Raw genomic sequence first — 13450 nt, 5'->3', positions numbered from 1 at the left:
ATAATGTCTTAAAATCAGATGACTCCTCCCACCTTGTTCTTTTTTAAAATTGTTTTAGCTATTCTATTTCCTCTGCCTTTCCACATACATTTTAGAATAATCTGTATCTACAAAAATCTTGCTGAAAGTTTGACAGGAAGTCTGTGTATCAATTTGGGGAAGTTGACATCTTTCTTATATTGAAGTTTGTAATGTATGAACACAGTATGCTCTCCATTTATTAGATCTTCTTTGATTTCCTTCATCAGCATTCTGTCATTTGCAGTGTGTGTCTTGTACATATTTTGTTAGGTTTACATGCATGTCCTTTTTAGCAGCTGTAAATAGTATTACATTTTTAATTTTGTGTCTATATGTTCATTGTTAATATATAGAAATGCAATTTAATTTTGTATGTTTATCTTGTATCCTCTAAGCTTTGCTGAACTTAGTTCTAGGAGGGATTTTTTGGTCATTTTTTGAATTTGGGGATTTTGAGGGTTTTTGTAGATCCTTGGAATTTTGCACATAAACAATCATGTTATCTGCAAATAGGGACAGTTTTATTTCTTCTTTTCTGATCTGTATACCTTTTATTTCCTTTTCCTGTCTTATTGCACTGGCTAGAACTTCCAGTACTATATTCACAAGAATAGTGATAATAGATATCATTGCTTTGCTCCTGATTTTAGAGGGAAATGACTCAGGCCATGATTTTAAGTATAATATTAGTTAGCTGTAGTTTCTTTGTAGATTTTTTTTAAGACAAGGTCTCACTTTATTGTCCAGGCTGGAGTGCCAGGGCACAGCTATGGCTCACTGCAGTCTTGGCCTCCCAGGCTCAAGTGATCCTCCCACCTCTGCCTCTTGAGTAGCTAGGACTACAGGTGCATACCAACACACCCAGCTAATATTTTTAAAATTTTCTGTAGAGATGGGGTTCTGCCATGCTGCCCAGGCTGGTCTCAAACTCCTGAGCTCAAACGACTGCCTGCCTTGGCCTCCCAAAGTGTTGGGATTATGGGTGTGAACCACCAAGCATGGCCTCTGTAGATGGTCTTTATTTTTAGTTTACTAAGAATTTTTATCATAAATTGATGTTGAACTGTATCAAATGCATTTTCGGCACCAATTGATATCATGTGGTTTTTCTTCTTTAGCTTCTTAATATAGTGGATTACAGTGATTGATTTTCAAACATTGAACTAGCCTTGTATTCCTGGAATTAACCTTAATTAGTCATATTATGGTACATAATTCTTTTTATATAATGGGGAATACTCCTTGATAATATTTTGTTAATGATTTTTTATCATATTCATAGAGATTTCATCAGTAGTTTTCTTTTTTTTTTTTTGCTGTTTTTGTCAGTTTTGATGTCAGAGTAATTTTACCTTCAAAATATGAATAGAGAAGTATTCCCTTCACTTCAATTTTCTGGAAGCAATTGTATAGTATTAATGTTATTTCTTCAAATGATAGAATTCTCCAATGAAACATCTTAACCTGGAATTTCTTTGGGGGAGGTAATTGTGAATTCAGTTTTCATAATAGTTATAAAGTTATTCAAATGATCAACTTCATATTGGCTAAATTGCGGTAGTTTGTACTTTTTGAGGAATTGGTCTATTTCATCTAAGTTGTTGTCAAATTTATATGTGTAGAACTGTGTGTGGCATTCCCCTATTATTCTTTTGATGTTTTCAGAGTCTGTAATGATAAATTCTCTTTCATTCACAGACTAAAACCACTTGTCCCATTAGTAAGACTATGGCAAACTACAGACAATTCATTTGGAACACTAATATGTCGATATTTAAATATTTTCCACAGATGCAGATGGTATATTTCACATATGTTTGACATAGTGATTTCATATTATAATTTTTGTCAGTCTATAATTCCAATCATAAAAGGTAACAGGGTCAGGTTTGTTACTTTTCCATATATAATTACAAGTAATAAAATGGCAAAATTAGTAGAAGGAATTGCAAGAAACATGAAGGTGGGATTAAAAGGATCTCTGTAAGATTGAAATGCATTTGAAGTTGTTCTTGAGCAAAATAACCAATGCTTCAAAATACAGCTTGAGTTTTAATAATAATAACAAGTGACATTTTTGCTGTAATTCATTTATGGTTACCTGAAAATCTGTACTTATTTCTCTGCAAATTAGCTTTGCCTTCCTGGCTAACCCAAAGCCACTCTAATGCTTTTAGAAGCTTGACTCTCTTCAAAGTCCTCTGTGCTGGATGTACTCCATTTATTTGCCCTTCCAGATCTCCCCCTCTAGTCTTTTCCATCCCCTCTGTTCCCAGGAGGCTGACCTCTAGAACTCCATCAAGGAGCTCCCTTGCTCTCTGTCTTCAAGTTGCTTGGGCCAGTGGACAATCCCAGCAGGGAATAGGGGGAACAGAAGAATGTTGGGTTATTAATATCCCTCACTGCCTCTTAGTTGAGTCAGCAGGGCTGACTGCATTCCTCCACTACAGGCCACAGCTCCTAAAAGGCAGCCCTTGCACACAGCTCCCTCTCCAGATTCGGTTAGCTGTTCTTTCCCTTTTTCCCTTAATTGGCCCCAGGGCACTGCATTCTCCCTCCTGATTTCCCTAAACTCTGTCCACACCTTTGTAAATAGTCCCTTTATTAAACTCACCTTGAATTATCCAGTTTGATTGAATCAATGTGTTTCCCTGATACATTTTACAAATGACAGTTTCCAAATCCCAAACATCAGACATATTCTGTCAATTGTCACAAAGCAATAATCATTTATTTTTTAAAGTCATTTACAGGTATTTGTAGGCAAATGGATTTCCACTTGAAGACAGATAAAGAATGTGAGATTAAAATAGCATGCAGACATTCCTTTTATTGTTTCCTTTTGTTTTAACTGTGTCTGTGGTATTTTTAAGTGCCGTATTTAACTACTATACTATTACAGTCAAATACTGATTATCCATGTGTACTGCTGACACCATTTACAGTCATTGCATCTATTTGTATCAGGAACTCTTGCTACCAAGTTAATACTCTGCTCAGCTAGACTGAGACCACAGCCCTGCTCTGTGTCGGATAAAAGTGGTTAGACTACCCATACATTTCTAATGTCTATACCCATGCTGATCCCCTTTTTAAGGACAAATGATCAAGACCTAAGGTATATGGAAAACTGGTGAAAAGTACATTAATTCTAGTTGTATAAGAGGAAACAAATCCATCTAAAAAGTTAATGGCAGTAGAAATAAAAATCATAAGCCTTTACAGTAAAATATTAGAGTATGCTTGGTTTCTAATGATTTCTATCCAAAAGAAGTTCTATTTAAAACTTAGCAAATATATCACAATCACAAAGACTAAGTTGTATCTACATAGCCAAAATGAAATGGAGTTAAGGCAATATCCAGATAACTCAAGATTTGTTAAAACAGACAAAAAACACACCAAAAAAAAAAAAAAAAAAAAAACCATTTTTCTTGCAAAGGCAAGAAAAGGACAGAAGTAGTTTTCTGCTACTCAAACCAAATCCACTTTTATCATCATTCCCTATATTATTCCAAAGTTTCAATGTTTTAGACCAAATGGTTTGGAGTCTCAATTTTGTGAATGTTGATCTCAGGTGTGCCATTCATTCTGTGAGTATGGACACAGATTACAGAAAAGCTTAATTTTTTACCTTAACTGTACAGACTGGTTATCAATAACGACCTCGAACAAATGAAAAACTTGCTTTGTAGAGACTTGTACTAAGTTAGGACTGAAGTAGTCCTCCAAATTCCCCTACCCCATTTAGCTCATTTTATTGCCAAGGAAACTGGAAACCAAACAGATTCAGCAACTTGCTGAAGGTAACAGTGATAAGCCTCAGCGTCATGCTTTTCTGTACACCATGCTTAATCACTCTGTTAGTTTATCAGTTGGTCTACATGTGGCAAATCTTTCCAAGTGCTTCATTCAATATGTTTTTTTTTTCTTTCTGCATTTTGTCTGATCATATGTATACAAGGTGCTAAGGATGTGAGAAACTATGATTCAGTGTCAGCCAATCAAGAAGAAATTTTCCTATAATTTCAAACAAATTCTGTACTTTTACTAAGAATGAAACAAATTTGAATAGTAAATATGAAAAATACTGGTTTTGTTTGCCATCTTTTAAATCCAAGCACTCATGAGGTTTTTTTTTGTTTTTTTGTTTTTTGTTTTGTTTTGTTTTTTTATAGCAGGAAGAGGGGAAGAATATAATGAAATCAGAAATGACTCATAGATTTGGCCTCTTCAGCTTGTCACATGCTGTACCTGAACAGTCTGAATAGCAAACACTGAGAAATGCTAGGCTAGAGAATTTGGGCCCCAATCCTTTTAACCAGCAAATGGGACAGTCCAATGAAACAGACAGCCACGTGAGTGGCTTTTGATTTGATTCCACTGACATCCACACAGTTCAAATTCAATGTCATATTTATTTTAACATTGCAGTGAAAAACACTACTAAACAGAAAATGTAATAAAGTCAATAAGGCTCAAGAAAAATGCTTATTTTTTGTAGCAAGAAAAGCTTTTTTTTTTTTTTTTTTTTTTTTTTTTGGCAAATGGTTCTGTAGTCATAGAACATGAAGATACTTAGAATTAATCTCCCAATATGAAAATGTCCCCAAATTATCAAGTTGAAAGGCACATACCACTGCCCCAGCAGTTCATTCAAGTTGTCGTTAGCATGTGAAATTTTAGTTGTGCTTTTAGCTTGTGATCAATGCAATATGGCCTTAAAAAGTGACATCCGTGCATACATATAATTTCTTTTAAAATGACCAACCCTCTTCCTCTTTTCTGATTTTCATTACTGAAGATCAATTTTTGTTAGTTCTTCATTTGATAGAGGACCTGGTCCATGATGGTCTCAGAAAGATGCACTTCACAGTTTGTGCTCTATTTTATCTACAAACAAAGTTTCAATTATCTTTGTGTCCTAATACAAAATGGGGTTTCTTGAAATATCAGTGTGATGATGCTTCAATACCGTCATTTGTTGGAATGCAAAAGTGCTGGATTATTATCTTTTCTCACTGGTTGTTTAAGGCTTACTTCACTTCCAGAAGAGATGATTGGCAAACTGTTATCCATATGGTATCTGATTAGGTGGCCGACGTTATCAAATACATGATCCTTGGTCCTCACCTTGAAAAAGAAGTACAAATAGATTTAGGTTAAATTATAGTAGTTCTCCTGAAAGATATAAACAATCGGGGGGAAATGCCAGATATATACCTAAAGTAGATACTTTGCTGAAGAAAAGGTCCTTTTTTTTTTTTTTTTTTTTTTTTTTTTTCTTTGTGGAGACAGTCTCACTCTGTTGCCCAGGCTGCACTGTAGTGGCATGATCTCGAATCACTGCAACCTCCGCCTCCTGGGTTCAAGCAATTCTAGTGCCTCAGCCCGAGTAACTGGGACTATAGGCACGTGCCACCATGCCTGGCTAACTTTTTTGTATTTTAGTAGAGGTGGCGTTTCACCATGTTGCCCAGGTTAGTCTCAAACTCCTGAGCTCAAATGCCCACCTTGGCCTCCCAAAGGGCTACGAGAAAAGGGGCTTTTAAATAGTTGACTCTATATTCCCTGGTCAACGATTTCCTCATTCCTCATTACCATTGTAAAGCGACCATTCCAATAGGTTAGGAAAATGGTAGGCACTTGTCACCCAATCCAAATTTGCAATCAGCCTCTTTGCAGTATTATCGCTTGGTATATTCTGTGTTACTATCTCTATGACTATTTAACTGGTTTGCATACAAGCATGAATCCCAGGATTGTAATTATCTTCTGTTAACCACAGTGCTTCCATATCACCTTGTCCCTGTCGGAAGCAGGCCTTTCTGGAGAAGTCCTACCTCCTGCCTCTCTTTGGAGGCTCAGCATTCCTGTGTTCTCCAAGAAGCCTCCTCAGACCTTTCTAATAGGCATTCATGTCTCCTTCCCACAGACTTCATGGTAGCTGATTCACAGATATTTGTTGCATGGAACTTACTGTCTGTATGCCAAAGAAATTCAATTTTCTTATGGCATGCCTTCTATGGAATTCTCTTCCTAGTACCCTATGCATAGACAGAAGACGTACATTACTGTCCATCGTGGCTCCACCAGTTTGGTGGCCTGGTTATATATGTGCTCCTGTTTGGAGGGTGGCTAGTAACCATCCAGGAAAGGGAAGATATGCAACAAGGCAGCACCTTGTTATGTATTTCTGCTAGTTCTCCTACAAGGGATTCTTGGAGTTCTGTCCAGATGTTGGTTTTTGTCATATTAAAATCATGCGTAATTACTGGAATAATTAACACAATTTGAATATGGACTATGACTTAGATAATAGTATTGTATAAATGTTAAGTTTCCTGATTTTGATCTTTGTACCATGACTGTGGAAGAGAATATCTCTGTTCTTAGGAAATACACATTCAAGGATTTACAGGAAAGGACACAATGGCACCAATTTGCTCTCCAATGGCTCCAAACCTCAAAGAGGTTTTCATCTCATTCCCATCCCATACCAGATCAGCTGACCAATCCTGCCATTCTATGTTCTTAATGCCACGTTACTCTGCCTTCTTCTTTGTATTTCTTCTGCCTCCATTTTGCCTCAGGCTTTCATTACTTTTTACCTAGAAGCCTCTAATTACTTTCTCTGTCCCTGGTCTTTCCCATTCTCTTTAATCAATCCTGTATACAAGTGTCAAATTAATCTTTCAAGTACAGAGATTGTAAACAGGCCACTCTGACCGAATGCCCCATACGCTTTAGTTTGCTAGGGGCTAGGATGGGGGAGGGAGGGTTATGCACAGAGAGTTTGAACCATTTTGAATTAAAAATAGGGAGAGTTCCTATAAAACTCTGGTTTTATGACTTATTTGAAAAAAATAAAATCTGGTCGCACTGGGCCTCTGCTCTGCATGACAGCAATTGATTGGAGCTGAGTGGTGACTGCCCCCTTACACAGGATATGTGCCTTTTTTTACTGTACCTTATGCTCGCTCTATCCCCTGCCCAGCTTTATTCACTTACAGTACTGGACTAGCCCTGCAAACACTTGTGTTTGTAACCTCACCCACACAAGAATTTTTCCTTGTGGTAAGAAACATATAACATGAGATCTGTTATACATGTATTTAACAGATATATATATATATGTATTTATAATATAATTCAATTAGTCAAGGATTCATTTTATTTATTTATTTATTTATTATTTATTTATTTTTGAGACAAGTCTTGCTCTGTTGCCCAGGAGGCTGGAGTGCAGTGGCACCATCTTGGCTCACCGCAAGCTCCGCCTCCCGGGTTCACGCCATTCTCCTGCCTCAGCCTCCCGAGTAGCTGAGACTACAGACGCCCGCCACCTCGCCCAGCTACTTTTTTGCATTTTTAGTAGAGATGGGGTTTCACCGTGTTAGCCAGGATGGTCTCAATCTCCAGACCTCGTGATCCTCCTGCCTCGGCCTCCCAAAGTGCTGGAATTACAGGTGTGAGCCACCGCGACTGGCTAATATATATGTTATATAACAGTTAACAAGACTGTACACTTAACAGATTTTTAAGTGTACAGTACAGTCTTGTTAACTGTTAAGTACAATGTTATACAGCAGATCTCTGGAACTTTTTCATCTTGCATGAATGACTGAAACTTTTACCCATCAAACAGCAACTACCCATTTCCTTGAGAACATTATAGCATGGGACAGGATTGCCTTCTTTTCTATGGTTGTTCTATAGTGTTCCACTGTATGGATATACTATATTTTCTTTATCCATTAGTCCTTTGGTGGATCTTTGTTTTCACTTCTTGATGTTGCTGCAATATGAATAATGCTGCAATAAACATGGGAGTGCAAATATCTTTTCAAGATCCTGCTTTCGGTTATTTTGTAAAATTATCCAGAAGTGAGGTTGCTAGATCATATGGTAGTTTTATTTTTAATTTTTTGAGAAACCTCCAAACTGTGTTCCATAGAGGCTGTACAATTTTACACACCCACCAATAGTGCACGGGGGCTCCAATTCTTCACATCCTTGCAAACACCTGTTATCTTCTTCCTCTTTTTTTAAAATAATGGCCATCTTAACAAGTGTGAGGTATTATCTCACTGTGGTTTTGATTTGCATTTTCCTGATGATTAATGATGTTCAGCATGTTTTCATATACCCGTTGGTCATTTTTTGGTCTTTTTGGAGAAATCTCTATTCATTCAAGTCCTTTGCCTATGTTTTAATTGGTTGCTTTTATTTTTTTGCTATCGAGTTGTAGGCGTTCCTTACATATTTTGGATATTAACTCCTTATCAGATACATTGTTTGCAAATAGTTTCTCTCATTCTGTAGGTTGCCTTTTCACTAAGCTGACTGTTTTCTTTGCTGTGCAGAAGCTTTTTAGTTTAATGTAATGCCACTTCTCCAGGGTCCCTTTTATTGCCTGTGGAAATACCACTTTTCCTTCTGCCTCTAGTTTCATTCCACTGATATTTGGCATGATGTCAGCCTCTTAAATTTGTCAAGACTTGTCTTGTTATCTAACATGATCTATTCTGGAAAATGTTTTTTGTGTACTTGAGAAGAATATGTATTCTGTTGCTGTTGGATGGAATGTTCTGTATATGTCTGTTAGATCTATAGTGTTGTTCAAGTTCATTTTTTCCTCATTGATCTGTCTGGTGTTCTATCCATTATGGAAAGTGGGGTGTTTAATCCCCCTACTATTATTGTTTTGCTATCTATTTCCCCCTTTAGTTCTGTCAACGTTTGCTTCATATATTTGGGTACACTGATGTGCAAATATATTTATAATTATTGTATCTTCCTGAAGAATTGATCCTTTTAACATTATATCATGTCCTTCTTGGTCTCTTTTGACATTTTGACTTAAAGTTTATTTTGTTTGATATAAGTATGACCACTCCTGCCCTCTTTTGGTTATCATTTTCATGAAATATCTTTTTCTAAACTTTCACTTTCAACCTACGTGTGTCCTTAAATCTAAAGTGAGTCCTTGCCAGGCATGGTGGCTCATGCCTATAATCCCAACACTTTGGGAGGCTGAGGCAGGTGATCACCTGAGGTCAGGAGTTTGACACCAGACTGGCAGACATGGTGAAACCTCGTCTCCATTAAAAATATATAAATTAGCTGGGCATGGTGGCAAACCCCTCTGGTCCCAGCTACTCGGGAGGCTGAGGCAGGAGAATCACTTGAACCCAGGAGGCGGAGGTTGTAGTGAGCCGAGATTGTGCCACTGCACTCCAGCCTGGGCTATACAGCGAGACTCCATCTCAAAAAAAATAAAATAAATAAAATAAAATAAAGTGAGTTTCTTAGATAGCATGTAGTTGGATCTTGTTTTTTTTTTAAATCAATTCAGTCACTCTATGCTTTTTGATTATAGAATTTAATATATTTACATTTAAAGTAGTTAATACTAGAGAAGAATTATTACCATTCTATTAATTGTTTTCTGAATTAAAACTCTTTTTGGTCCTGTTTTTCCTTTCTTGCTGTCTTCCTTTGTGTTTCATTGATTTTTCATAGTGAGTAGGCTTTAATTCCTTTATCATTTTGTTTTGTGTATCTTCTAGAAGTATTTTCTGTGTGGTTACCATGGGGCTGACATAAAACGTAGCTATAACAATCTATTTTAAACTGATAATAACTTAACTTCAATCACATACAAATACTCTACACTGTTATTTCTCCACACACAATTTTATGTTATTGATGTCACCAATTACGTTTTTAAAGTTCGTGTATTCATTAACATATTTTATAGTTATATAGTTATTGCTGCATAATAACATTTTGGTTAACAACAGACTGCATATACAATGGTGATCCCATAAGATTATAATGAAGCTGAAAAATTCCTGTTGCCTAATGGCAATTGTCCTAAAGAATTGACTAATGAGTTGTTGGAACTGAAACAGGAAGGCATAGCTGAAGAGGAGGCAAAAGGAAAGGAAAGCGCAGGCAAAGAAAAAGAAGAAAAATCCCCTCAAAAATTAACAATAAAGAGTTTAGCAGAAGCTTTTTCAGACCTTAACAAGTTTCTTGAAAAGACTAAAAACATGGACCCCCAACACCAAAAGGTTTTCATTAATAGAAAAGAATGCTCATGTTGCATTATCTGCATACGAGCAAATCTATGATGAAAAAAGAAACAAAGCAAGCAAACTGCCATGGTCATATTTCTGAAAATAATGACACTTTCTCAAGAGACTCAGGCAGGTCCTTTAGGAGATATTCTAGAATAAGGCATTGTTATCATAGGAGATGACAACTACATGCAAGTTATTGCCCCTTGAAGACTGTGGAATAAAATGTGGAGACAGAAGACAGTGATATTGATGATCCTGCCCCTGTCTAGTGCTAGCCTAATGTCTGTGTTTCTGTCTATATTTTTAACAACAAAAAAGTTTGAAAGTAAAAAATATAAATAAAAAAATTTAAAATAGGGAAAACCATATAGAATAAGGATATAAAGAAAAATATTTTTGTACAGCCATATAACCTATATTTTAAGCTAAGTGTTATTACAAAAAAGTCAAAAGATTAAAGTAATTTAAATGTTTACATGTTTACAAAGTAAAAAAATTACAGTAAACTCAAGTTAATTTATTATTGAAGAAAGAAAATTTTAAAAAATAAACTTAGTGTGGTCTGAGTGTATAGTATTTATAAAGTGTGCAGTAGTGTGCAGTAATGTCCTAGGTCTCTACATTCGCTCACCACTCACTCACTGGCTCACCTGGAGCAATTTCCAGTCCTGCAAGCTTCATTCACAGTAAATGTTCTATATAGGTGTGACATTTCAAATCTTTTATATCCTATTTCACTGCACCTTTTCTATGTTTACATACACAAATATTTACCATTGTGTTACAATTGTCTACAGTATTCAGTACACTAACATGCTGTACAGGTTTGCAACCTACAAGCAATAGGCTATACCATATAGCCTATGTGTTAGTAGACTATACTGTCTAGGTTTGTGTACATATATTCAAAACTGTTTGCACAATGAAAAAACCATCCAGCAATGTATTTCTCATAACATTTCCCAATTGTTAAGTGATACACAACTTATTTTTCATACTTTTGTCTTTTAACTTCTATAACCAGAATTATTTACACACTGCCATTACAATATTACAGTATTCTGTATTTTTCTATATATTTACCTTTACCAGCAAGCTTTGTACTTTCATATACTTTCATGTTACTGTTTAGTATCCTTTTGTTTCAACTTGAAGGACTTTAGCATTTCTTGTAAGGCAGATCTAGTAGTAACAAACTCCTCATCTTTTGTTTATCTCAGAAAGTCTGTATTTCTCCTTTATTTTTAAAGGATGGTTTTGGCCAGGCACGGTGGCTCATGCCTATAATCCCAGCACTTTGGGAGGCTGAGGCAGGTGGATAACCTGAGGTCTGGAGTTCAAGACCAGCCTGGCCAACATGGCAAAACCCCGTCTCTACTCAAAATACAAAAAATTAGCCAGGTGTGGTGGCAGGCACCTGTAATACCAGCTACTTGGGAGGCTGAGGCAGGAGAATCGCTTGAACCTGGGAGGCAGAGGTTGCAGTGAACCAAGATGGTGCCATTGCACTCCAGCCTGGGTGACAAGAGTGAAACTGGTCTCAAAAGAAGGAAAAAAAAAAAAAAAGAAAGGATGAGTAGTCTTGGTTGGCAGTCCTTTTTCTTTTAGCATTTTGAATATATTGAACCCACTGATAGTCTTATGGGGGTTATGATAAATGTGCTGATAGTCTTATGGAGGCTCTCTGGTACATAATGAGTCTCTTGCTGCTTTCAAAATTCTCTGTTTTTGACAATTTGATTGTAATGTGTCATGATGTGAATGTCTTTGGGTTCCTCATAGTTGGAGTCTATTGGTCTTTTTGAATCTGATGTTCATTTTCATCCCTTACTTGGGAAGATTTCAGACATTATTTCTTTAAATAAGCTTTCTGCCCCCTTTTCCTCTCCTTCTTCTCCTTCACTCTCTTCTCCTTTTTGAAATCCAATAATGCATAAATTGGTCTGCTTGATGGTATATCATAAATCCCTTAGGCTTTCTTCACTTTTTAAAATTTTGCTGTTGTTGTTGTTGTTCCTTTTTCTGAAGAATTTCAAATGACTTCTCTTTGAGTTTGCTATTTTTCTTCTGCTTAATCAAGTCTGCTGTTGGCCGGGCGCGGTGGCTCACGCCTGTAATCCCAGCACTTTGGGAGGCTGAGGCGGGTGGATCACAAGGTCAGGAGATCGAGACCACGGTGAAACCCCGTCTCTACTAAAAATACAAAAAATTAGCCGGGCGCGGTTGTGGGCGCCTGTAGTCCCAGCTACTCGGGAGGCTGAGGCAGGAGAATGGCGTGAACCCGGGAGGCGGAGCTTGCAGTGAGCCGAGATCGCGCCACTGCACTCCAGCCTGGGCGACAGAGCAAGACTCTGTCTCAAAAAAAAAAAAAAAAAAAAAAAAAAAAAGTCTGCTGTTGAACCCCTCTAGTGAGTTTTTCAGTTCAGTTATTGTATTCTTCAGGTCCAAAATTTCTGTCTGCCTCTTTTTTATATTTTCTTTCCCTCTGTTGATATTCTGACTTTGTTCATGGATGGTATTATTGAGCTCATACAGCATCTTTACCACACTTATTTTGAATTCTTTGTCAGTTAATTCATATGCCTCTGTTTCTTTAGGATCTGTTTCTATAGATTTATTTTGTTTGTTTGGGCCATGTTTCCCTGATTCTTTTTGAGTTTCATAACTTTGTGTTGGGATCTATGCATTTGAAAAACAGCCACCTCTCTTTTTCCTTACAAACTGGCATCATACAAGGGAAGATTCACACCAACCAGCCCAAATAGAGGTCCTGGGGGTCTCTAAAATCTTCTGTGGGAGGATGTGACTTTTCTGGGCCTATGTGTTCAATTTTTCAATTACAGAAGTTTGCCAGTTTTTCAGGAACTTGTAATCTCTTGCTCCTTCTGATGTCTGTGGCACTGCAAGTTCTCTGGTTCTATAGCAGCAAGCCACCCCACTCTCCCTGTTCTCCGTGGTCACAGGCATCCAAGGTATGCCAGCTTCCTTTCAGTGCCCCAAGTGGCAGGACAGATAACTGGTTCATCAGGCATCTCTCCAAAAAGTTGGAATTCTGGACATACTTCACTCCCCTCCCTCCCTTCTGAAGGAGAACCTTCAAGTTGTGTACTTTCTCCTATTTCTAGTGAGGAGTGCCAGCTGCAGCAAGCTACCCTGTGCTCTTCTTTGTTCTCAGTGGCTCCTGGCATCCAAAATATGGCAGTACCATGAGCACTCTATGTGAAGTGAGACAGAAAGCAGTCCCTCAGGCAACCCACTGAAAAGCCAGAACATGGCATGCAAGCTCTACTCTTCTCTTTCCCCCATTCCCCCAAGGGAGAGGTCATGAGACATGGAATTCC

The 13450-nt window shown here is 37.2% G+C and overlaps 1 protein-coding gene across 1 annotated transcript in view; it reads right to left on the bottom strand.

Moving 5' to 3' along the window:
* Nucleotides 1-4555: 4555 nt before the first annotated feature.
* Nucleotides 4556-13450, bottom strand: part of LOC116272789 (SHC-transforming protein 4) — a 142872-nt gene continuing 133977 nt past the window's right edge. The window contains exon 12 of the mRNA XM_031661596.1: nt 4556-5154. Within this exon, the coding sequence (XP_031517456.1) occupies nt 4999-5154 (156 nt within the window). The 3' untranslated portion in view covers nt 4556-4998. The remainder of the gene's footprint in view (nt 5155-13450) is intronic.

Source organism: Papio anubis, unplaced genomic scaffold (assembly GCF_008728515.1).
Source record: "Papio anubis isolate 15944 unplaced genomic scaffold, Panubis1.0 scaffold20, whole genome shotgun sequence".
NCBI lineage: Eukaryota > Metazoa > Chordata > Mammalia > Primates > Cercopithecidae > Papio > Papio anubis.
Note: the sequence above shows the minus strand (reverse complement) of the source record. Positions and strands in the feature narration are given on the sequence as shown.